Source organism: Salvelinus namaycush, chromosome 7 (genome assembly GCF_016432855.1).
Source record: "Salvelinus namaycush isolate Seneca chromosome 7, SaNama_1.0, whole genome shotgun sequence".
In the NCBI taxonomy this organism is placed as follows: Eukaryota; Metazoa; Chordata; class Actinopteri; order Salmoniformes; family Salmonidae; genus Salvelinus; species Salvelinus namaycush.
Window position 1 is genome coordinate 47,294,920 of NC_052313.1, and position 27,890 is coordinate 47,322,809.

Here is a 27,890-nt window from a genome sequence, read left to right on the forward strand (position 1 = left end):
AGCATGAACTGACATGCTGTCCACGCAATCAAAGGATCAGAGAATGAATCTAGTACTGAAAGCATAAGCTACAGCTAGCTAGCACTGCAATGTATAACATGTGGTGAGTAGTTGTCTTAAAGAGAAAGACAATAGTTGAACAGTTTTGAACAAATTAATTTCTTCCAAAATTAAGGAGAAGCAAGAGAGACGAGAGAGAGAGATAGCTATATTTGGTTGTATTTTTTTTAAACGTTCACTTTCACTTAGCTAGCAAATGCAGCTAGCTAGTTTAGCCTACTCAAACACCCGGCTCAAACAGAGAGGGATGCTATGTTAGCTAGCTGGCTATAGCTATCCAACACTGGAACTCTTCCAAGTCAAGGTAAGCTTTGGTTTTATTAATGTATTGCCACTGGGGCCCGCCAGTGTGACTGGTAAACTGCTTTCTGACTGTACATTGTACTGCATGATTGTAGCGAGTTTACTAACGTGTTAGTTCTAGTTGACTATGATGTGACAACAATGTAGGCTGTGTGTAGAGGTAAGCAGTCATGATATGAAGGTTTGGCTTGGAAAGGTTTTTTGCCTGGTCACAGACAGCTGATGTGTTGTGCACTGAAGTCCACAAGCGAAAAGAAAAGGTGAGAGGGGGAGAGAGCGTAGATAGTTGCGAGAAGGAATTATAAACTCAGGAAAAAAAGAAACGGCCCTTTTTCAGGACCCTGTCTTTCAAAGATAATTCGTAAAAATCCAAATAACTTCACAGATCTTCATTGTAAAGAGTTTTAACATTGTAAAGGGTTTTAACACTGTTTCCCATGCTTCAATGAACCATCAACAATTAATGAACATGCAGCCGTGGAATGATCGTTAAGACACTAACAGCTTACAGACGGTAGGCAATTAAGGTCACAGTTATGAAAACTTAGGACACCAAAGAGACCTTTCTACTGACTCGCCTTAGGCATGCTGCTAGGAGGCATGAGGACTGCAGATGTGGCCAGGGCAATAAATTGCAATGTCCGTACTGTGAGACGCCTAAGACAGCGCTACAGGGAGACAGGACGGACAGCTGATCGTCCTCGCAGTGGCAGACCACGTGTAACAACATCTGCACAGGATCGGTACATCCGAACATCACACCTGCGGGACAGGTACAGGATGGCAACAACAACTGCCCGAGTTACACCAGGAAAGCACTATCCCTCCATCAGTGCTCAGACTGTCCGCAATAGGCTGAGAGAGGCTGTACTGAGGGCTTATAGGCCTGTTGTAAGGCAGGTCCTCACCAGACATCACCGGCAACAACATCGCCTATGGGCACAAACCCACCGTCGCTGGACCAGACAGGACTGGCAAAAAGTGCTCTTCACTGACGAGTCGCAATTTTGTCTCACCAGGGGTGATGGTCGGATTTGCGTTTATTGTCGAAGGAATGAGCGTTACACCGAGGCCTGTACTCTGGAGCGGGATCGATTTGGAGGTGGAGGGTCCGTCATGGTCTGCGGCGGTGTGTCACAGCATCATCGGACTGAGCTTGTTGTCATTGCAGGCAATCTCAACACTGTGCGTTACAGGGAAGACATCCTCCTCCCTCATGTGGTACCCTTCCTGCAGGCTCATCCTGACATGAACCTCCAGCATGACAATGCCACCAGCCATACTGCTCGTTCTGTGTGTGATTTCCTGCAAGACAGGAATGTCAGTGTTCTGCCATGGCCAGTGAAGAGCCCGGATCTCAATCCCATTGAGCACATCTGGGACCTGTTGGATCGGAGGGTGAGGCCTAGGGTCATTCTCCCCAGAAATGTCCGGGAACTTACAGGTGCCTTGGTGGAAGAGTGGGGTAACATCTCACAGCAAGAACTGGCAAATCTGGTGCAGTCCATGAGGAGGAGATGCACTGCAGTACTTAATGCAGCTGGTGGCCACACCAGATACTGACTGTTACTTTTGATTTTGACCCCCCCTTTGGACAGGGACACATTATTACATTTCTGTTAGTCACATGTCTGTGGAACTTGTTCAGTTTATGGCTCAGTTGTTAAATCTTGTTATGTTCATACAAATATTTACACATGTTAAGTTTGCTGAAAATAAACGCAGTTGACAGTGAGAAGACATTTCTTTTTTTGCTGAGTTTATATACAACAAGCAAAAATCATGATGTTTTTATGTGGCTGCTACGAAAGTGAACTGTTTGCGTGTGATCAGGTGTGTATTCATTCCACCGAATCTGTTGAAAAACGTCTCATAAACGGAACAAAATGGGGATAAACATACCTGAATTTGTCCAACAGAAACTCTCATTTGCATTTGCTGGACTAATGATTACACCCTAGATTAGCTAGCTGTAGGCAAGAGTGTGCAAGGCGGTATTGAATGTGTCACTGTCTGTCACCTTGATTACTCAAAATTCTCTCGGCCTACGTTGTGAACTTGAGTTCATCGGCTAGGTTGTAGCAACCTCATGATGGGTACAGTATCATGTAGTAGCCTAAACTTATCGATGTTACATTGAACTGGGTGAATGGAATATGAATGACAGTCATCCAATATGCTGTAATAGAAATAAGGCCATGCTCATTAAAAAAAGAATCATCCTCCCCCATCTTAAACGGTACCAACCGCCACTGGTATACACATTATCAGTAGAACAGCAACATCCTTGTCTGTTCTGAACAAAGTGGCCCTGACAGATCTTAAAGGTCAACCAGCTCTGCCATAGCGACACACAGACGCACGCACATACAGACAGGCAAGCACGCAGGCAGGAGTACACACAGGCATCCTGGTTTCCCTCCTCCTCCCCCTTAGGGACCAACACAAGGAGGCGTTGGTGTACTGCGCACACATACTCTCCACTGGGAGGACAGACAGACAGGCAGACAGGATGGTGAGGATGACCTCTAACCTGTGTGTAACTAGAGTGTATCCCTGAGCCCTGGTAAGAGAATCTGTCCTGATCCCCCCCTACGGGTGATATACACCTTCACCGGTTTACTTATTAAAACAAGCCCCTTGAGTTTCAGCCTAGTGGTAATATCGTTGGACCAGTAACCGATAGCTAACAAGGTAAAAATCTGTCATTCTGCCCCTGAGCAAGGCAGTTACCCCACTGTTTCCCGGGCGCCGTGGATGCTGATTAAGGCAGCCCCCCCCGCACCTCTCTGATTCAGAGGGGTTGGGTTAAATGCGGAAGACACATTTCATTTGAAGGCATTCAGTTGTACAACTGACTAGGTATCCCCCCTTTCCCTTTCAATGAATTAGGTAACATAAGACAGTAACAACAGAGCAGCGTGTACAGACACTGTGTTCTGACCTGGTGGTGTTCCGTGTGTGTTTTGTGTGTGTGTGTGGGGTAGGGGATAATTACCGCTCTCTAATGTATAACATTGGGGCAGATGACTATTCATGTGATTATTCAATGAGGTAATAGTACATCCAGCTACAGCACACTATACATCTGTAACTGTCTGTACAGAACAAACACACAGAAAAGACATGTCCCCTGTACGGAACAGATTCTATAGAATGGATTCTAACTCCAACATTATACTTGATTGAGTGAAGCTCCAACATCTTTTTATTTATTTTTATTTCACCTTTATTTAACCAGGTAGGCAAGTTGAGAACAAGTTCTCATTTACAATTGCGACCTGGCCAAGATAAAGCAAAGCAGTTCGACACATACAACAACACAGAGTTACACATGGAGTAAAACAAACATACAGTCAATAATACAGTAGAAAAATAAGTCTATATACAATGTGAGCAAATGAGGTGAGATAAGGGAGGTAAAGGTAAAAAAAAAGGCCATGGTGGCGAAATAAATACAATATAGCAAGTAAAACACTGGAATGGTAGATTTGCAGTGGAAGAATGTGCAAAGTAGAGATATAAATAATGGGGTGCAAAGGAGCAAAATAAATAAATACAGTAGGGGGGCACAGGGCCTTTCATGACCTCTTACCTGTGTGACCTTATCGGTGACGTTGTGTGTTCGGTCCTTGACCTTTGGGGCTATGATGGTTTTCTCGGAGGACGAAGGGGAGGGGCACTTCTTGTCATTGTTGGCCTCTGAGAAGTTGAGCGTGATGAGGGGGATCTTGTTGATGGTGCTGTATCTGTTGAGGTGGGAGTCAGACGTGGAGCCCAGAAGACTGGATTTGATCTGGTTGAAGGGTCCTGGAGGAGAATTTAATGGAGAGAAAGGTTTGGAAATGGCTAGCGCTGTGATGCTAGGCTAGAGCGGCGATGCTATACTAGGCTAGCGCAGTGATGCTAGGCTATGCTAGCACGTGTGGCCTGGTACAGCTTGACGGTTTGACGGTATGCTAATGGTTAAAAGGAGACCTCAAGTGTGGTTCATGTGGTAGGTGTGTCAATAGGCTGCCGTGTCTATTTGTTATGTGTGGTAGCGTGAGTATGGAACTGTTTTTTTCTCTTGAGTGAACTCAATTGCTGTCACAAGACAAGTGAACAACCACAGGACAACAGTGGAAATACAACTGTCAAACAGATCCACTCTGCTTGATCATGTTGCCTTCCATTCAACAGCTGTAGAAATGACAAACTTGGTGTAATGAAAAATGTTTGTGAAATATTGATGTCCACAAACAAAGGAAATGTATACTTATATCTCTGCCATGAGGTTTTGACTCAATGATACCATATGGATATGGCTTTCATGATTCATACATCCACAAATACTCTGCGTTACTATGCGAAAATACAGTACAACACTGCCATACAACCTCACCACGTTGAACAACACTCACACTGTCACACGCATATCTACTGTAGTCAATATGGAAAAGAGAGGGAACGTGTCAACTGTTGATCCAAAAGGAGAAGATGGAGGGATGACTCATTATGCCTTTCTCACAAACGAGTGTTGAGAAAACAGTGAGTGATACTTTCACACACAATAGACATGCGCAGCTGGAATACGTAGTGATACTTACACATACAAAAGACATGCGCAGCTGGAATACATGCTACAGCAGCATTGTACATTACAGTATGTGTGCATTACAGACATATAGGAAAAGCTCAAGCCATACCCCCAGCCATCCAGGACCGAGACACTAGCGAATCAGGAGAGAGAGAGAGAGAGGGAGGGAGGTAGAGAGCAGCGTAAAGAAGAAGTGACCTCAGAGAGAGGGGCGGGGTCAAAGGTCAGGATAATTCTGCAGGCACTTCCTGAGTGTCATGTTACATTTATTTGAGCAACATCAGAGTGATTTTTTTTTTAGTAGAGGTAAAGAAATCTGGCCACTATGTTATGGTAATTAAAATATATCCCGGAAATCGGAGACATAAGGTCTAAAGTTAAGAATACAAACAATAGCTGATAACATTATCAGATGCTCCTCCAAATCTTTCCATATTCAATGGAGTATGTATCAGTGGAGGCTGGTGGGAGGAGCTATAGGAGGACGGGCTCATTGTAAATGGAATATTGGAACAATATCAAATACATCAAAGCTATGGAAACCACATGTCTGACTCCATTTCATTAATTCCATTCCAGCCATTACAATGAGCCCGTCCATCTACAACTCCTCCCAACAGCCTCCTCTGGTAGGTATTGATCCGGAATGCACTTTTAGGCTAGTAAAGAGATTGATTTCAGAGGAAAGTACAGTCATTTAATTCATTTCTGGAGGTTAAAAGGCTCTCAGACATTTGATAACATTACAGTGACGTAGAATTCAGTGGAGGCTGCTGAAGGGAGGACGGCTCATAATAATGGCTAGAACGGCGGAAATTGAATGGTATCAAACACATGGTTTCACTAATTCCACTCCAGCCATTACAACGAGCCCGTCCTCCTCAATTAAGGTGCCACCAATCTCCTGTGGTAGAATTACTTACAGTATCATTACATTTTTGATCTATAATAGTAGTATTCCATAACTAGTAAAGTAGTCATGGATCGGAATACTTTTTTGGTAAAGCGGAGTCAAAATGTAGGACGTTATTCAAGAAAACAGACAAACCATCACTCTATTCCCTTTGACTGTCTGGCACAGGTCAAAGGAAATAGCCCATCAGTTGTCTTTGGTAAGCAGGCGAAGACAACTATTATTATGATTCATTGATTATTATAGATTTCCTGTTCTATGGAAATGAGAGGCAAGATTTGTTTTCATGCAGGCGCGCGGCAGGTCAAAAGTCAGCCTGATTTTCCCGAACTATCAGAAGGGATCTGCAAGCTTGCAGGGCACTCACAGGTCACTTCTTACTACAGCATGAATAATGCTACTACTATGCCGTGCAAGCCTCTCTGGCATTCTCAGAGGAATTCACAAATGTATCAATCCAGCACTAGCATTCATCACAGGCTTATGTTGTTGTTGAGTTGAAAAATCCATGCAGCAAGCAGTTCAAGCCATATATTCTATATCCGTGCTATGTTCAAGGAGCGTGTGGTTGTTACCTTTGATATTATGATCATTGTCTGCGATTGCATAGTGTTGAGCGAGAGAGAGGGGCATGGGAGGAAGGCGGAGGAGTGAGAGGAGATTCCAGATCTGTACGTAGCTAGCTAGTGATGGAAGACGACCCACATAAAAGCCCTATCGCCGTCGCACCATTCATTATCATGAAGTAGACGTATTACAGTGTCAACCGCAGGGGCCCTTTGAATGAGAAATGCAGATTGAATGGTGTAGGGAGGGATAGAAATATTAGCTGGGTACAGAGACAGGGAGAGTCTGGGGCTGTACTGTACCCCCCATGTTGACTGTGGGTGGAAAGGTGATCTGTGATTCAGGAGTCAGGATAGATGTGGTAATTTAAGAGTCAGGATAGATGTGGTAATTTAAGAGTCAGGATAGATGTGGTAATTCAGGAGTCAGGATAGATGTGGTAATTCAGGAGTCAGGATAGATGTGGTAATTCAAGAGTCAGGATAGATGTGGTAATTCAAGAGTCAGGATAGATGTGGTAATTCAGGAGTCAGGATAGATGTGGTAATTTAGGAGTCAGGATAGATGTGGTAATTTAGGAGTCAGGATAGATGTGGTAATTCAGGAGTCAGGATAGATGTGGTGATTCAGGAGCCAGGATAGATGTGGTAATTTAAGAGTCAGGATAGATGTGGTAATTCAGGAGTCAGGATAGATGTGGTGATTCAGGAGTCAGGATAGATGTGGTGATTCAGGAGTCAGGATAGATTTGCTGATTCAGGAGTCAGGATAGATGTGGTAATTCAGGAGTCAGGATAGATGTGGCGCTGCCTGATGACTAAGAGTAGGTACAGTTGAGGTGGGGGAGTTACCCCCATTCACTGATCCAAGGTCAGATTTGATTTGTACCACATGATAACAATGGTTGGGATTGGGACCAAATCTACTGCGTAAGAACAGCAAGGCTAAATTGATTTAATATAGCATAACATCTCAGGGTGAGGCGGATGGATGGTAACAAGCATTTCCGACCATGGAGGTGGTGTTGACTTACATACCTTCACTTGCGTGTCGGTCCCTGAAGGCCATCTTGGAGTTGGAGCCAAAACCCTCCATGTCCTGTGCAGAGGAGGCCCTCCGGATACTACACACACTCTCCCTGGACGCGGTGGGGGTCAGGCCTGAGATGGAGGGGGCCAGAGTGCCCACAGTCTGAGGCTGGGCCTGGGGAACCGCTTGGGGAACCAGCCTGTTCCAGACTGGCCCCTTGGGGGATGAGTGGTCCAGGGGTCCCGACACAGGGGTGGAGCAGTGGCTGGGACCGATGAGGGCTCGCGTGTCGTTGGTGTAGGAGGGGCTGCAGCTCTCCCGGGTGGGCAGTGACCGGAAGTCGCGGGTGGCCACCGACTCTTCGCTGCGGCGGGGCGAGTCGATCATGACGGCGTCAGGGTCCTCCTGAGGGAGGGACTGCTTACTGATGCCCAGGAGGTGTAAGGCTGGGAGCCGGAAACAAAAGAATCTACCTTTCCCTGGAGAGAGAAAAAAGAGAGGGAGAGATAGAGAGAATACAATTGTTCAACAGCAATGCTTGGAATATTTTCAACAATAAGAGAAATTGTTTTTGCAAAACTCTGCCCTTTTCAGAGTGGTTCATCATGACTTCATTCATTGTGGAGGAATTCTTAATTTGATCGTGACTAGGTAGAAACAAGTAGGGGAAGATGGCGCACTGGATAGATGCTCTGTAGCTCATGCTAATCCTTGGAGTGAAAACCTTACCCTCAGTTTCCGGCTCACTCCCCAGATATCAAGCAGTGAGTGCCAATATTGTTCAAAAGGAGCTAGCTAACAGTTATTTCAAAAAGAGCAGCAAGATCAAAACAAATGCCTCTCATCCCAACGGCCTAGCTTCCATCTTCAGCTTCCTTCAATTATTCAGACATTTGATGAAATAAAGTAACCACCATTAATATATTAGAGTCCCATAAAATATCAAATTACAACAGGTTTCCTATGATTGATTAAAACCCTTGGAGAGAGGAGAAAGAGATCATCTTTGTCCAAATGATGTTACCAATGAATCTGTCAATGCATTATGAGGGCGACTTTAAACCTTGTGGTTATAGTTCCGTTTCTAGGAAGTCTGAAGTTGGAGGCATCTTGTATTCAAGGACTTTGGGGGCCTTGTCAGAAGATCTCATTTCAAATGTATAACATGTTCCGGGTGACCTAACAAACACACTGATATACAGTGGCTATACACACAAACATGCACAGGTGCACGCACGTACACATGCACACACACATACACGCATGCTCGTGTTTGAAACTACAATCCCAGTCAGAACTATGAGGCATGCGTGTTTTCTCCTCCTAGTCTGTAGAATCATGCCATCATTAGTCTGTGCACACAGTTAACATGTTACAGTACATGTGTCGTATGTGAACACGACACCGCACCATGGCAACAGAACATACATTGATGATGCCAGATCGTGCCAGCTAAGGGCCAATTGAGTTTCCTGAAGCATTCTTTCCTGGAACAAAAATCATGTGTTATTCCCAGTGGGCTACGTCTTCTCAGCCTCATCCAGACACCATTACAGAAGCTTACCTAACACTGAGTAATGGAAAAGGGGAAAAAGGACAACCTATATACTGCTGGAGACATTGACGTCTTTATTTCTGTAATTAAAACAGTACATTTGAAGTAAAAACGGAAAACATAAGTGAAGAATTTCATAAAATAACACAATTTCCAAAAGTAATTTTCCTGTTGCAGTATTACTTTATTCTATACATCTAAAAGCGAATAAAAAAACAAGCATAAACTTATGAAAAAAAAAGACTCTCCACTCCATATCCCTCTGGATTTTTGTGCTTCAGGGAGCTAACGTGCCTGCTACATCACATTACACATGCCTTTGTCTTGTTCCAGGTTGAATTGTTAAAGGCAGTGTGGGGAATAGCAGAGAGATGATTGACAATGTTCATCAATGTTCTTCTGCTGTGCTCATAGCTCGTTTTTCTTTCGTTGACACTCATGACGAGGAATAGGAAACCAATTTTAGACGCTGTCACGTGTACACTTACTTTGAAGGTGTTACTTTTACACACAAGCTAGATTCCAATAAAAAATAACACATATTTCAGTGGGAATGGATCAGGTTCTTGGTATTTTAATTTGTCAATGATTTAATTGTATCCGTCCCTATCATCTAAATGAATGAAGAAGTGCATAATCAATATATTAATGGAAATATAGGAAAGGCAACACGTCTACCTCACCATAAGCATATCCCCTTATGCCCCTCTCCACACACACGGCAGGGTAGCCTAGTGGTTAGAGTGTAGGACTACTAACCGAAAGGTTGCAAGTTCGAATCCCAGAGCTGACAAGGTAAAAATCGGTTGTTATGCCCCTGAACAAGGCAGTTAACCCACTGTTCCTAGGCCGTCATTGAAAATAAGAATTTGTTCTTAACTGACTTGCCTAGTTAAATAAAGGTACAGAAAACATAAATTGCTTTTAAGCAATCAATTTCTTAATTGTATAGCAAACTAAGCATGCCGTCTGACCTATCCTGACCTGTCCTATTGCATTTGCGGTAAAAATAAATGACATTGGCCTGTTACTATTTTTAAAAGGTGACATTAGCGCTGAGTGGAACTCATGCAACGCCGAGTTCCAATGTAGCCCTTTCCTGCAGTCAAATGGCCCTTTAGTGGCCTCATGGGTGAAATGTTATTCATATTTTTCATAATTTCATAAATTCTAAACTTTATTTTTTTTAAACTTGCCAAAAATCTGGTGTTTCTATGTCAAACAGTTTTATTATATTTCAGTCTTCTGTGATGTGTAATATTGGGATGCAAACTCAAAATGTAATACATTTCAACTTTATATGTGACATGGTACAGGTGCAAGAAAGTAAAGGTAACTGAACTAAATGACTATTGCCCCGTAGTACTCATTTCTGTCATCATGAAGTGCTTTGAGACTCTAGTCAAGGATCATATCACCTCTACCTTACCTGACACCCTAGACCCACTTCAATTTGCTTACCGCCCCAATAGATCCACAGACGATGCAATCGCCATCGCACTGCACACTGCACTATCACATTTGGACAAGAGGAATACCTATGTAAGAATGCTGTTCATTGACTATAGCTCAGCATTCAACACCATAGTACCCTTCAAGCTCATCATTAAGCTTGAGGGCCTGGGTCTGAACCCCGCCCTGTGTAACTGGGTCATGGACTTCCTGATGGGCCACCCCCAGGTGGTGAAGGTAGGAAACAACACCTCCACTTCGCTGATCTTCAATACTGTGGCCCCACAAGGGTGCGTGCTCAGCCCCCTTCTGTACTCCCTGTTCACCCATGACTGTTTGGCCATGCACACCTCCAAACCAATCGTCAAGTTTGCAGACTACACAACAGTAGTAGGCCTGATTACCAAGAATGACGAGACAGCCTACAGGGAGGAGGTGAGGGCCCTGGGAGTGTGGTGCCAGGAAAATAACATCTCACTCAACGTCAACAAAACAAAGGAGCTGATCGTGGACTTCAGGAAACAGCTGAGGGTGCACCGCCCTATCCACTTCGACAGGACCGCAGTGGAGAAGGTGGTAAGCTTCAAGTTCCTCGGCGTACACATCACTGACAGACAGTGTGGTGAAGAAGGCGCAACAGCTGAAGAAATTTGTCTTGGCACCTAAAACCCTCACAAACTTTTGCAGATGCACAATTGAGAACATCAAGTCGGGCTGTATCACCGCCTGGTACGGCAACTGCACCGCCCGCAACCGCACGGCTCTCCAGAGGGTGGTGCTGTCTACCCAACGCATCACCGGGGGCAAACTACCTGCCCTCCAAGACACCTACAGCACCCAATGTCACAGGAAGGTCAAAAAGATCATCAAGGACAACAACCACCCGAGCCACTGCCTGTTCACCTCGCTATTATCCAGATGGCGAGGTCAGTACAGGTGCATCGAAGCTGGGACCGAGAGACTGACAAACAGCTTCTATCTTAAGGCCATCAGACTGTTAAATAGCCATCACTAGCACATTAGAGGTTGCTGCCCTACATACATAGACTTGAAATCACTGGCCACTTTAATAATAATGGAACACTACTCACTTTAATAGCATTTAAATATTTTGCTTTACTCATCTCATATGTATTTACTGTATGTTGTTCTATTCTACTGTATCATAGTCTATGCCACTCTGACATTGCTCGTCCAAATATTTTTATATTCTTAATTCCATTCCTTTACTTAGATTTGTGTGAATTGTGTGTATTGTTGTGAAATTGTTAGATATTACTTGTTAGATATTACTGCACTGATGGAGCTAGAAACACAAGCATTTCGCTACACCCGCAATAACATCTGCTTAACACGTGTATGTGACCAAGAAAATTTGTTTTGATTTGAAGCCCATAACCATGTGTGTGAAGGTGTATACTTTTGTTTCAAAGTAGATTTGTTTAATACCAACAAGAAACACTCTGTGACCCTGATTTAGCCCACTGCAGTAAAAGTACACGCAGGGAGCATGGCACTCTCTCTTCAAACACACACAGATAACACTGCACAGCAGCCAGTGCATGCACAAACACCATCCCTCGTTGCTATGATACCAGACAGTAGTAATATTTGCATTGCATATTAAATGGAACTCGGATCCCCCAGTCCTGAAGTGAAATGGTGACTTTATAATGAAATAATAATTTGGATGTAGTAAAGAGAGAGAGGGATATCTAGAGATATGGTTCCAATCATCACTGAGGCAGAATAGAAAGCATAACAAAAATATTAAAAATATTCTCCCTCAAGCTGTGATTCTGCTGAAGATGGATGGTTTAAAGTGAATATGCAGTCGTGCAGTTTAGGTGCTTAGTGCACTCATTCTGATTTCCACACAGTCTCTCCTTTTGGAGGATGTACATTGCCCCTTGGATTTCAGACCACTAGATTTCTTCACATTTTATTGTGTTACAAAGTGGGATTAAAATGGATTATATTTTTGGCCAACAATCTACACAAAATACTCTGTAATGTCAATGTTTTATAGAGTAATACAAATAAATAAAATATAGTCATTGCATAAGTACTCAGCTCCCTGAGTCCATACATGTTAGAAACACCTTTGGCATCGATTACAGCTGTGAGTCTTATTTGGTAAGTCTCTAAGAGCTTTACACACCTGGATTGTGCAATATTTGCCTATTATTCTTTTCAAAATTCTTCAAGCTCTGTCAAGATATTGAGGATCATGGCTAGACAGCTATTTTTATAAGTCTTGCCATACTATTTCAAGCAGATTTAAGTCAAAACTGTAACTTGGCCACTTGGGAACATTCACTGTCTTATTGGTAAGCAACTCCAGTGTAGATTTGGCCTTGTGTTGTAGGTTATTGTCCTGCTGAAAGATGCTTAGCCCTATCCATTTCTTTTTATCCTGAAAAACTCCCCAGTATTTGCCGATGTCAAGCATACCCATACCATGATGCTTCCACCACCATGCTTGAAAATTAGGAGGGAGTTACTCCGTGATGTGTTGTGTTGGATTTGCCACAAACATAAGGCTTTGTATTTAAGCCTAAAAGTGTATTTGTTTGCCATGTTTTATTACTTTAGTGGCTTGTTGCATACAAAATGCATGTTTTGAAATATTTTACTTTTGTATATTTGTGTTCTTCTTTTCACTCTGTCATTTAAGTCATTATTGTGGAGTCACTACAATGTTGATCCATCTTCAGTTTTCTCCCATCACAGCCATTGAACTCTGTATCTGTTTTAAAATCGCCAATGGCCTCATGGTAACATCCCTGAGCAGTTTCATTCCTGTCTTGCAGCTCAGTCTTGAAATGCAATACTTGACTGAGGGGTCTTTAGAGATAATGTATGTACAGTATGTGGGACAGAGGAAGGGTTAGTCATTTCAAAATCATCTCAACACTTATTATTTCACACAGAGTGAGTCCATGTAACTTTTAATGTAATTTATTAAGCCAAATTTTACTCCTGAACTAATTTAGGCTTGCCTAAACAAAGGGGCTGAATACTTATGCGTCGATAATATCTTATATTTTGTTTCCACTGAGCGAAAGGGTAGAGCTGCTGCTTTCAAGGAGCGGGACTCTAACCCGGACGCTTATAAGAAATCCCGCTATGCCCCCAGACAAACCATCAAACAGGTAAAGCGCCCATACAGGACTAAGATTGAATCTTACTACACCGGCTACGACGCTTGTCAGACTACAAAGGGAAGCACAGCCGCGAGCTGCCCGTGACACAAGTCTACTAGACGAGCTAAATGCGCTTCGAAGCAAGAAACACAGAAGCATGCATGAGAGCACCAGCTGTTCCCGGCGACTGAGTGATCACGCTCTCTGCAGCCGATGTGAGTAAAACCTTTAAACAGGTTAACATTCACAAGGCCGCAGGGCCAGGTGGATTACCAGGATGTGTACTCTGAGCATGCGCTGACCAACTGGCAAGTGTCTTCACTGACATTTTCAACCTGTCCCTGACCGAGTCTGTTTCAAGCAGACCACCATAGTCCCTGTGACCAAGAACACCAAGGTAACCTGCCTAAATGACTACCGACCCGTACCACTCACGTCTGTAGCCATGTGCTTTGAAAGGCTGGTAATGGCTCACATCATCACCATTATCCCAGAAACCCTAGACCCATTCCAATTTGCATACCGCCCCAACAGATCATTGGATGACGCACAGATCATTGGATGACGCATGATTGCACTCCACACTGCCCTTTCCCACCTGGAAAAAAGGAACACCTACGTGAGAATGTTATTCATTGACTACAGGTCAGTGTTCAACACCATAGAGCCCTATAAGCTCATCACTAAGCTAAGGACCCTGGGACTGAACACCTCCCTCTGCAGCTGGATCCTGGACTTCCTGATGGGCCGCCCCCGGGTGGTGAGGGTAGGTAACAACACATTTGTGACATCTGCTGATGTAAAAAGGACTTTATAAATACATTTGATTGAACACCATCATTAAGTTTGCCGACGACATAACAGTGGTAGGCCTGATCACTGACAACGATGAGACAGCCTATAGAGAGGAGGTGAGAGACCTGGCAGTGTGGTGCCAGAACAACAACCTCTCCCTCAACGTGACCAAGACAAAGGAGATGATCGTGGACTACAAGAAAAAGAGGGCCGAGCACACCCACATTCCTATTCTCATCGACGGGGCTGTAGTGGAGCAAGTTGAGAGCTTCAAGTTCCTTGGTGTCCACATCACCAACAAACTATCATGGTCCAAACACACCAAGACAGTCGTGTAGAGGGCAAGACATCGCCTATTCCCCCTCAGGAGACTGTAAAGATTTGGCATGGGTCCTCAGATGCACCATCGAGAGCATCCTGACTGGTTGCATCACTGCCTGGTATGGCAACTGCTCAGCATCCGACCGCAGGACGCTACAGAGGGTAATGCACACGGCCCAGTACATCACTGGGGCCAAGCTTCCTGCCATCCAGGCCCTCTATAACAGGCAGTGTCAGAGGAAGGCCCTAAAAATTGCCAAAGGCTCCAGCCACCCTAGTCATAGACTCTTCTCTCTGCTACCGCACGGCAAGCGGTACCAGAGCGCCAAGTCTAGGTCAAAAAAGCATCTTAACACCTTCTACCCCCAAGCCATAAGACTCCTCAACAGCTAATCAAATGGCTACACAAACTATTTGCATTGACCCCCCCATTTTTACACTGCTGCTACTCTCTGTTTATTATTTATGTATAGTCACTTTACCTCTACCTACATGTACATATTACCTCAATTACCTCTGTATATAGCCTCGTTACTGTTATTTTATTGTTGCTCTTTTATATCTATTTTCTTAATCATTTGTTTTTGTCTTTTTGCCTCCATTTATTTAGTAAATACTTTCTTAATACTTATTTTTCTTAAAACTGCATTGTTGGTTAAGGGCTTGTTTCACTGTGAGGTCTACACACCTGTTGTATTCGGCACATGTGACAAATAACATTTTATTCAATTTTTTGTTCATTTAAAAAAATATATATATACAATTTCTTCCACTTTGACATTACAGAGTATTTTGTGTGTATTGTTGAAGAAAAATGAAAATGAAATCAATTTTAATCCCACTTTGTAACACAAAACAATTTGAAGAAATCCAAGGTGTCTGAATACTTTTGCTAATAGCCAGGTCCCTTTTCTCCCACTAATCACACCTGTTCAGCAGACTCACAGTGCAATAACAATGTTGTTACTATGGACACCAGTCTACTGTTATTTATCAATTATGGCTTGTACACTCTTAGAAAAAAGGTTGTACGTAGAACCGTATGGGGTTTTCAGCTTGCTTCCACAGGGGAACCCCTTTTGGTGTGGTGTCTTCATAGAACCCTCTGTATATGGTTCTACCTAGAACCCTCTATGAATTGCTCTACCAAGAACACTTTCATTATCTGAATGTTCTTCCGAGAACTATTTTATCGTTGAAGGTTTCTTCCTAGAACCCTCTATGAACAGTTCTACCAATAATACTTGTATATTTTAAGACTTATTAGCCTTTAAAATTAAACTATTTATGATGATACATATCCGCCTGAGACCCAGCAATTCATTTTTGTCTTCTCTAATGGACATTTGTTTTTGGTCTGTATCTCTAAGGCCATACATGCCACTTTGTTAGGTCCTGTTGTACCATTGAGAGGACATTCTGGGCTTTCACATGTGTGGGGGTGTCACCGTGATAATATTTTTTTCTGGTTCTTCAAAATGGCTACCATCAAATTGATGGTAAGTGTGTGTAATTGTGTAATTATCATTTTTGTGAGTTTGATATTCAAATTATTTCTAATAGGTAAATATCCTAGGGGAAAATGTTTTGCACATGAAATAAAAACGAAATAAGAGCTTGTTAAGAAATGTCCTCTGTGGTGGACATCAGGACATGCTAACTATGTTTTTTTACCTTCTGTCCCTGTTTACTGTAATGTTAAATTTGTTCATGTTTATTATTAGCCGAATCCTAATGGCCAATACATAGCACATACAATAAAAAATACTTTTTTTGTAACACCCAAAATAAATAAACAACCCAAAAACTTTATTTTGCTGGTCTCAGGAGGATAAATCAAAACCAGTGGTGTTAGGAAACTCCTGGTTTACAGGTCACATCAGGCCTGCAAGTCACATTACGCTGGCTTGAAAGGTGGTATGTAATTCTTATTGGAATCCAGTCAGAGTGAGGATATCCAACAAATCACCAACAACATGCATTCAGAATGACTGCAAGGGTAGGCTAGATTGATTGATGAGACTTCGAAATCATCAAAACCGGAACAAACATCTCAGTAACAGGTGCAATAAATCCAACTACAAACTGATTGGATTCGTTTAGAAAAATATACTGTATGTTGTTGATCTTTGTGTAGCATAAGATGAATCAACCATTCAATGTACGTGCAAAATCACAGATATTTAAACAAACAATTCTGAAAATTAACCTGTAATAGAGCATGCTGGGAAATATGCTAATGGTGGGTGTTGTTTTGAGTTCTTTGCTCTACACGGAGTAAAATTCACATAACTAATCACACTCAACTCTGGTTATTAACATTCATTATTTCACACCACTGAGTGTTAAGTTAATTTAACTCCTGAATCAACACCATAAATGTTACACTGAAAAATCTACACTTGGTAAAACTGGCCAATTTGCTGTACCATACAATACACTGCTGGTTCACTCACACTCCCTTCTATTCTCCTACTCTCGGCTCAGTAAAATCACAGAAAATACTAATTTGAAAGACAAAAGTCATGGAAAAGATATCAACTATGTCAGTACCGTATATGTAAAATGATTAAGGGAATACCAGATACGTGCACAAATATTCCCATTTTTGGTACAGTTCAAAACATTCTCAGACCTATCTTTTTAAACGTATAAGATTACTCAAACTCCTGATGTTAAAGTGTAAACGCTGAGGTAAACACTCATGCGCAGAAATAAAGAAACATATATTACAATGAAAAAGCTTATTCAGATTCAGACGGGTTTTTTATGTAGAAACCTTTTTGCACTTCAAATAATCATCAAATAACTCTTTCTTCCAAAATTGGTTTTTAGTATGAAAAAGGTTCTTGGTAGAACCCTTTGCCTTACAAAGAACCCTCATCTTCCAAGAAGGGTTCTTCAGATGAAAACGGTTATTAGAACTGTTAGTAGAACTGCTCCCGAGTGGTGTAGCGGTCTAAGGCACTGCATCTCAGCCCAAGAGGTGTCACTACAGTCCCTGGTTTGAATCCAGGCTGAATCACATCCGGCCGTGATTAGGAGTGCCATAGGGTGGCGGACAATTGGCCCAGCGTCGTCCGGGTTTGGCCGGGGTAGGCCGTCATTGTGGAGCGTTGCTTTTTTAACGTCCAAAAGCGGAAGACGTGCCACAGGCTCCCTTTCCATTGCATCTGTTTTTTTACGACCCCACAGAGGGTGATGCAATGCAGAATTTTGTATTGGACCAGGTCTAATTGTGGTCTTTAATTATGCAGGGACCGCTATGAGTCATGACCATCATCTATCTGCTAACAGAGGAACAGGAACAATTCCTCTGGAAGAATGAGGAAAAAATGATGTCCTGAAATGTACAAGGGCTAAATGTTCCAACCTAAATCGCCAAAGTGCGAAACGATCATTTCCCTGTACCAGTTTAAAAGAGGCTTTGAGAGAAGGAGAGAGCCAAGGTAGTTGAGCAGAGCAAGACTCCAACTTGTAAATTAATCAGTCTGACAGCAGAATTCACACTGCCAGGCTGTTTAGAAATTCGGATAGGCCTGAATCGTTTTTTATTCATGCCCCATTCAATTATGGGACCGCCTGCCCCACACTTTCGGCAGAGGAGCTTTTGAGGAACTGGGAGTCAGACCCTTATAAGCATAGCCGCTATAAAAATATTTTTTAGACAAAATTATATTTCTCCTGTCTGAACCAACATACAGTTGAAGTCGGAAGTTTACATACACCTTAGCCAAATACATTTAAACTCAGTTTTTCACAATTCTTGACATTTAATCCAAGTAAAATTCCCTGTCTTAGGTCAGTTAGGATCACCACTTTATTTTAAGAATGTGAAATGTCAGAATAATAGTTGAGAGAATGATTTATTTCAGCTTTTATTTCTTTCATCACATTCCCAGTTGGTCAGAAGTTTACATACACTCAATTAGTATTTGGTAGCATTGCCTTTAAATTGTTTAACTTGGGTCAAACATTTCGGGTAGACTTCCATAAGCTTCCCACAATAAGTTGGGTGAATTTTGTCCCATTCCTCCTGACAGAGCTGGTGTAACTGAGTCAGGTTTGTAGGCATCCTTGTACGCACACGCTATTTCAGTTCTGACCACAAATTTTCTATAGTTTTGATGTCAGGGCTTTGTGATGGCCACTCCAATACCTTGACTTTGTTGTCCTTAAGCCATTTTGCCACAACTTTGGAAGTATGCTTGGGGTCATTGTCCATTTGGAAGACCCATTTGCGACCAAGCTTTAACTTCCTGACTGATGTCTTGAGATGTTGCTTCAATATATCCACATAATTTTCCTGCCTCATAATGCCATCTATTTTGTGAAGTGCACCAGTCCCTCCTGCAGCCAAGCACCCCCACAACATGATGCTGCCTCCCCTGTGCTTCACGGTTGGGATGGTGTTCTTCGGCTTACAAGCCTCAGCCTTTTTCCTCCAAACATAACGATGGTCATTATGACCAAACAGTTCAATTCTTGTTTCATCAGACTAGAGGACATTTCTCAAAAAAGTATGATCTTTGTCCCCATGTGCAGTTGCAAACTGTAGTCTGTCTTTTTTTATGGAGGTACACCTCCAATTGACTCAAATGATGTCAATTAGCCTATCAGAAGCTTCTAAAGCCATGACATAATTTTCTGGAAATTTCCAAGCTGTTTAAAGGCACAGTCAACTTAGTGTATGTAAACGTCTGACCCACTGGAAATATGATACAGTGAATTATAAGTGAAATAGTCTGTCTGTAAACAATTGTTGGAAAAATTACTTCTGTCATGGACAAAGTAGATATCCTAACCGACTTGCCCAAACTATAGTTTTTATAGAAATTTGTGGAGTGATTAAAACATTAATTTTAATGACTGCAACCTAAGTGTATGTAATCTTCCGACTTCAACTGTACATAAAATAAATCAAAATACTAGAGAGCATAACATAGCTACAGAGGATCAACAGCATCTAAAAAATAGCTGGGGATTACGTTTTATCACAAGCACTTACAGCTGGGAAGGCTGAAATTTGGTCTGCACGCACGCCAAATAAAGAACAGCTTGTTGTGTTGTGGCCATAGATATAATCCTTTGAAGGATTTTGGAACCTCTAATCCTGGCACTTGACTGTTAAACTCATGAGTACACAAGATATCGCTGCCAGACCTGACTTAAATGGGAACCGCCATCTATGGATTATATTTTTATGATTGGTTGCGGCTGTCAGTTTGCCTTTTGCAAATTTCAAAATACAAACCCGAGAAAAAAAACGCAAGCCTACCATTTGCAAATCAAATGCCTACTGCTGAAAAGAGAAGACTAATCTGAAGCTAACAAAAAAACATTTTCAACAACTTTTAAGCGATTCTGAGCAAACAGCCCTGTAAGTAGCTTAACTGAGATATTGGTACGAGCACATGGGCCATCACAGATGAGTAGCCAATGCTTAATCTTCATCATTGGACGAGTCAGTGTTACTGGAAAGTTTATTTTGTAGCCTATACTATAAATATATACAATACAGTACCTTTGGAAAGTATTCAGACCCCTTGACTTTTTCCAAATGTTGTTACATTACAGTCTTATTCTAAAATGGATTAAACAAAAAAAATCCTCAGAAATCTACACACAATACCCCATAATGACAAAGCAAAAACAGGTTTTTAGAAATTTTAGCAAATGTATTAAATATAAAAAACAGAAACCTTTACATAAGCATTCAAACCCTTTTCTACGAGACTCAAAATTGAGCTCAGGTGAATCCTCTTTCCATTGATCATCCTTGAGATGTTGCTACAACTTGATTGGACATTATTTGGAAAGGCACACACCTGTCTATATAAGGTCCCACAGTTGACAGTGCATGTCAGAGCAAAAACCAAGCCATGAGGTCTAAGAAATTGTTCGTAGAGCTCCAAGACAGCATTGTGTCCAGGCACAGATCTGGGGAAGGGTACCAAAAAATGTCAGCATTGAAGGTCCCCAAGAACACAGTGGCCTCCATCATTCTTAAATGGAAGAAGTTTGGAACCACCAAGACTCTTCCTAGAGCTGGCCTACAAACTGACCAATCAGGTTCACCAAGAACCCGATGGTCACTCTGACAGAGCTCCAGAGTTCCTCTGTTCAGATGATATAACCTTCCATAAGGACAACCATCTCTGCAGCACTCCACCAATTAGGCCTTTACGGTAGAGTGGCCAGATGGAAGCCACTCCTCAGTAAAAGGCTCATGACAGCTCGCTTGGAGTTTGCCAAAAGGCACCTAAAGACTCTCATACCATGAGAAACACAATTCTCTGGTCTGATGAAACCAAGATTGAACTCTTTGGCCTGAATGACAAGCTTTACATATGGAGGAAACTTAGCACCATCCCTACGGTGAAGAATGGTGGTGGTGGCAGCATCATATGCTGTGGGGATGTTTTTCAGCAGCAGGGACTGGGAGACTAGTCAGGATCGAGGCAAAGATGAACAGAGCAAAGTACAGAGAGAGCCTTAATGCTCCAGAGTCCTCAGGACCTCAGACTGGGACAAAGTTTCACCTTCCAACAGGACAATGACCATAAGCACACAACCAAGACAACGCAGGAGTGGCTTCGGGACAAGTCTCTGAATGTCCTTGAATGGCCCAGCCTAAGCCCGGAATTGAACCCAATCTAACATCTCTGGAGAGACCAGGAAATAGCTGGGTAGCAACGCTCCCCATCCAACCTGACAGAGCTCGAGAGGATCTGCAGAGAAGAATGGGAGAAACTCCCCAAATACAGGTGTGCCAAGCTTGTAGCATCATACCCAAGAAGACTTGAGGCTGTTATCACTGCCAAAGGTGCTTCAACAAAGTACTGAGTAAAGGGTCTGAATACTTATGTAAATGTGATATTTCAGTTTTTTATTTTTAATAAATTAGCATTCATTTGTTTTTAGAATAAGGCTGTAACCTTACAAAATGTGGAAAAAGTCAAGGTGTCTGAATACTTTCCGAAGGCACTGTATATCAGGGTTTCCGTTAGGAAAATCGGCCGCCGGATAAGTGACTGGGAAGATTTGAACTTATTGGACATTTGATATATTTACTGGTCAATCATTTGCATTGGGTGCGTAACCGATTAGGGCGTCCACTCACTCAGCCAGCACCATCAATAAACAAGGGATATTGGTAAAATGAGCTGCATTTACATGTTCCTAAAAACTGCCTATAACATATTACAAAAACAAGATGTGTAGCACATGCAAAACATAATAGCCTATTGTTTTTATTGGTTTTTACTTTCCTAAATACAATAATTGTCCACCTCACGGATCAGCTGTCAGAGATTTGAGGACTAATGCATCAGGGCATCGAATGCATAGGCCTATTGGATTAGGTGTCCACTGTTTGATATGAATATTACACATATAAATATAAAGGAAGATAATCTATAGAGAGAGAGAGAGAGAGAGAGAGAGAGAGAGAGAGAGAGAGAGAGAGAGAGAGAGAGAGAGAGAGAGAGAGAGAGAGAGAGAGAGAGAGAGAGAGAGAGAGAGAGAGAGAGAGAGAGAGAGAGAGAGAGAGAGAGAGAGAGAGAGAGAGAGAGAGAGAGAGAGAGAGAGAGAGAGAGAGAGAGAGAGAGAGAGAGATGCAATTCTTTATGCTTGTCAGATAGGCTACTGTATCTGCTAAACAGATATAGGCATACAGTAGAAGGCTAATTCGTTTTGTTTTATTATAAAGATAAGCATTATATTGTTTGATTATAAGAGTAATTTTGGTAGGCCTAAAATATTCTTCCTAACCTCACGTTCAACTGTCAGAGTCAGTTGCAGAGCCGGTAGGCACTGCCTTCATATCTTAGGCCTGCAGTATATTAAGCTAATAGCCACACCACACCAAACCTTCACAAATGTTTCTAAACTTTATTAGGGTGATATCAAAAGTACAGTAATTCGGGCCATCGTTTATAGGGATAATATGAGCAGGATATTATATCGCGGGAAGCACATCATACAGTTGGAACTTCATTTGGCCAAAGAAAATGGCTCAACGGAATGAACCAAAAACCTTATGAACTGGTTTAAACCACAAAAGTTGTTGAACAGGCTATATTGCAGCATTTACAAAAAAACCTAGTGCCTACCGTAACCAACAAATGAAAGCAATAGACCAATGATATTTATTTTTAAAAAGGCTTATTTATAGCCTATCATAAACTAAATACGGAGCACACATTTAAAAAGACAGATCGAACTTAATTTAGCCAATGAAAATGTCTCAACAGAATGAAACAAAACACATTTTGCATATTTAAAGAACTGGTTAAGATGAATAGATAGGCCTACAATAATGACAATGATGTAAAATAATAATAATGATAAACAAATAATTATAAATATGAAAAAATAAGTAAAGTTCCAAAATTGCATCCTACCTGAATAGTGACGTGTGTGAGAAAGAAAGTATTCTGCTAATATCTTCTATCATGTAAATTATGTAGAATTGCATAAAATGCGTTTATAAAACGCTGATAAAACAAATTCCCCATGTGTGGAAATCCTAAAAAAGTGTCTGCTCAACTGAATGCCACTACGCAAAACCGATAATAGATACACGCAAGCGCAAGCGCAAACACACACACGCACACGCACACACACACACACACACACACACACACACACACACACACACACACACACACACACACACACACACACACACACACACACACACACACACATTCATCTGGGAATGACAGAAAACAAAGGCCAAGTGTCTTTCATACAAACCTCACCGGACATTTGATTTTGTCAATCTACACCAGACGCGATCACGACACGCAGGTTAAAATATCAAAACCAACTATGAACCGACTATATTCAATTGGCGCCATGTCAAGACCTTTAGCTAGTTGCTATTGCTAGCTAATTTGTCATGGGAGATGAACATTGGGTTGTTATTTTACCTGACAAGCATATGGTCTTCTAATTAGCTGGTTCTTTGAAGAGTTTTGACCCAGAGACATAAAGAATCGTGTGTCTCTCAACTCCAACGATTAATCCATAGATACAAAGGGAAAGGTAGTTAGTTAGTCTATTCATCTCTCCGTGTTTGTCTTTCGAGCACCCACGTGGGTTTGTATCTTCCTAATATCCAATGAGGAACGGACTTGCAGCACGCAGAGCATCTCAAATAGATCCAAGTTGTTTTTTAGCTCTTGGCCACGCAGACGCTCGTTTACGTGGTGTGGGTGAAATGATGAATAACCTGCATGTGCACATTTCTTTTGCAATGCTCACGTGCACAACGTAGCCGGTGTGGTTTGAGTGTAACAGTATTACACATGCCAAGATATCCCCACAACCAAAGGGAATTCTCCATGTCATAACATTGCCAACACTTTTTATTTTTATTTGTATTTATTTAACCTTTATTTAACTAAGCAAGTCAGTTAAGAACAAATTCTTATTTACAATGACGGCCTACCAAAATGCAAAAGGCCGCCTGCGGGGACGCGGGCTGGGATACAAAAAATATATATATATACAGTTGAAGTCGGAAGTTTACATACACTTAGGTTGGAGTCATAAAAACTCGTTTTTCAACCACTCCACAAATTTCTTGTTAACAAACTATAGTTATGGCAGTCGGTTAGGACATCTACTTTGTGCATGAAGCAAGTAATTTTTCCAACAATTGTTTACAGACAGATTATTTCACTTATAATTCACTGTATCACAACTCCAGTGGGTCAGAAGTTTACATACACGAAGTGCCTTTAAACAGCTTGGAAAATTCCAGAAAATGATGTTATGGCTTTAGAAGCTTCTGATAGGCTAATTGACATCATGTGAGTCAATTGGAGGTCTACCTGTGGATGTATTTCAAGGCCTACCTTCAAACTCAGTGCCTCTTTGCTTGACATCATGGGGAAATCAAAAGAAATCAGCCAAGACCTAAGAAAAAAAATTGTAGACCTCCACAAGTCTGGTTCATCCTTGGGAGCTATTTCCAAACGCCTGAAGGTACCACGTTCATCTGTACAAACAATAGTACGCAAGTATAAACATCATGGGACCACGCAGCCGTCATACCGCTCAGGAAGGAGACGCGTTCTGTCTCCTAGAGATGAACGCACTTTGGTGCGAAAAGTTCAAATCAATCCCACAACAACAGCAAAGGACCGTGAAGATGCTGGAGGAAACAGGTACAAAAGTATCTATATCCACATTAAAATTTGTCCTATATCGACATAACCTGAAAAGCTGCTCAGCAAGGAAGAAGCCACTGCTTCAAAACCGCCATAAAAAAGCCAGACTACAGTTTGCAACTGCACATGGGGACAAAGATCGTACTTTTTGGAGAAATGTCCTCTGGTCTGATGAAACAAAAATAGAACTGTTTGGCCATAATGGCTATCGTTATGTTTAGAAGAAAAAGGGGGAGACTTTCAAGCCAAAGAACACCATACCAACCGTGAAGCACGGGGGTGGCTGCATCATGTTGTGGGGGTGCTTTGCTGCAGGAGGGACTGGTGCACTTCACAAAATAAATGGCATCATGAGGCAGGACAATTATGTGGATATATTGAAGGAACATCTCAAGACATCAGTCAGGAAGATAAAGCTTGGTCGCAAATGGGTCTTCCAAATGGACAATGACCCCAAGCATACTTCCAAAGTTGTGGCAAAATGGCTTAAGGACAACAAAGTCAAGGTATTGGAGTGGCCATCACAAAGCCCTGACCTCAATCCCATAGAAAATTTGTGGGCAGAACTGAAAAAGCGTGTGCGAGCAAGGAGGCCTACAAACCTGACTCAGTTACACCAGCTCTGTCAGGAGGAATGGGCCAAAATCACCAAAATTCACCCCGACTTCAACTGTATATAGGACAAAACACACATCACGACAAGAGAGACAACACAACACTACATAAAGAGAGACCTAAGACAACAACACAGCATGGTCGCAACACAACATGACAACAACATGGTAGCAACACAACATGGCAGCAGAACAACATGGTAGCAGTACACAACATGGTACAAACATTATTGGGCACAGACAACAGCACAAGGGCAAGAAGGTAGAGATAACAATACATCACACAAAGCAGCCACAACTGTCAGTAAGAGTGTCCATGATTGAGTGTTTGAATGAAGAAATTTAGATAAAACTATCCAGTTTGAGAGTTTGTTGCAGCTCGTTCCAGTCGCTAGCTGCAGCGAACTGAAAAAACAAGAGACCCAGGGATGTGTGTGCTTTGGGGACTTTTAACCTAATGTGACTGGCAGAACGGTGTTGTATGTGGAGAATGAGGGCTGCAGTAGATATCTCAGATAGGGGGGAGTGAGGCCTAAGAGGGTTTTATAAATAAGCATCAACCAGTGGGTCTTGCGACAGGTAAACAAAGATGACCAGTTTACAGAAGAGTATAGAGTGCAGTGATGTGTCCTGTAAGGAGCATTGGTGGGAATCTCATGGCCAAATGGTAAAGAACATCTAGCTGTTCGAGAGCACCCTTACGTCTCCGTAATCTAGCATGGGTAGGATGGTCATCTGAATCAGGGTTAGTTTTCACAATGTCTTTTAGCATACTCGCGTACCGGCTTCAGCACCTTGGTTTTAAAATGGCCAAGGGGAAACTGTCTGAAGCTGTACTCATTAACGGAACTTGAAAGACAAAAGTTCCATTCCATTGTTTAGTTCTACTGAGGATATAATATTGTGCTACTACTGTACAGCCACTACACTGTGTGTAGAGTGACAGAGACATTCAGTCCCTTTTCTGTAAAGTTTCATTTGAATGTAGGGTTTTAGCCGACTGAGCTAAAGCCTAGGCGTTGATAGGTTACTCACTTGGTTCAGCTTTGGCAGGAGACGTGTGGTTGAGTCCCTCCAGAGAGTCACTGCTGTCCTCCTCTAGGATGTAGTCAAAGTTGAGGATGAACATCATGACCATGCCCTCCTCGTTCTTCACTGGGATGATGTGGGTGTTACACAGGAAGTCAGAGCCTACGGGACAGGAAACAGGAAAAAGAGACACAGGTTTCACACTAGAGTTGATGCTCATTGACATTTAGGTATCTTTGCCCAAGTAGGATGGTTTGGATAAAGGAAGGTGGGGAGAACTGTTTCTGCTGTATGATCTTCTCAAATATTTCTACACATCTTTTGAAAAATGTCCTCATTTGGGAAACATTGTTTTTTTCCAAACTCAAGGTATTTAGTAAGAAGCCCTATACGAATTCAATCCATTATTATCAGCAGTATGCCGAGGCTGGTAAAACATTCTTACTGTTAACATTGTACTATCCTAAGAGATTCTCATTGTCAAATGCATTCAGTCCTCCGCCCTAATTCTTAGTCCCTTCCTGTGGATAAGCGATAACTAAAACCCCCAAAATGGATTGCGTTAATACCAATTATGGTTCACTGCAATCAGCCTAATCCCTGTCTCATTAATGACATTCAAGTCATCGACGGGACTAAAATAAACGAGACGACGTCACCCCTTAAAGTGTAATTAACATGTGTTAATGTTCCACATTCATCACAAGGCAGCATCGCCCCCAGAGTTAGCGGTGGTTTGTGATCGAAGCCCAGTGGGCAGGGTATGGCCGGCGCATCCCGTATGAAAAAGGAAAACGATGCACTTCAAACACTCTGTGTTATATTGAGATTGAAATAGCGGACAACAACACTAAAATAGTCCCACAGGTGTATTTCAAGCACACTGAAAACCCTGAATGTGCATTGCAAATGATAAGCCATGCAGGACTTGTACGCTTGCATTGGTCACTGTGTCAAAATGAATGAGGGACACTGAGAGATGAGAGTGAAGACAAATAGATGATGTTTAACGTATCCTCTGCCTACAATGGAGGTGAATCTCTGTCATTACTGTGATGGCCTCTGTCACAGGCTTATGTTTTATATATAGATCACATGGCATCTCTTCTCTTAAAGTGCTTCTCTCTCAAGCGCATGCAGATCAAAGTCCTGCTGTCACCGCCAGCCTATTAATAGCTCAGCATGGTCCCACGAGACAACCAGCCCTGCCAGTTTTACACCATGAACAACACACATTACCACCAGGAAACACACACATTTACATTTCAGCAGACACTCAGAGCGACTTACAGTAGTGAGTGCATACGTTTTAATACTCTTTACGTACTGGTCCCCCATGGGAATCG

The 27,890-nt window shown here is 42.2% G+C and overlaps 1 protein-coding gene across 1 annotated transcript in view; it reads right to left on the reverse strand.

Annotated features, from left to right (window-relative positions):
• LOC120050754 (potassium voltage-gated channel subfamily H member 7-like) overlaps positions 1–27,890 on the reverse strand; it is a 97,759-nt gene that overhangs the window by 45,624 nt on the left and 24,245 nt on the right. The window contains exons 3-6 of the mRNA XM_038997312.1: positions 26,551–26,706; positions 7,460–7,924; positions 6,431–6,451; positions 3,959–4,173 (exon numbers count right to left, since the gene is read on the reverse strand). Of these exons, the coding sequence (XP_038853240.1) occupies positions 3,959–4,173; positions 6,431–6,451; positions 7,460–7,924; positions 26,551–26,706 (857 nt within the window). The remainder of the gene's footprint in view (positions 1–3,958; positions 4,174–6,430; positions 6,452–7,459; positions 7,925–26,550; positions 26,707–27,890) is intronic.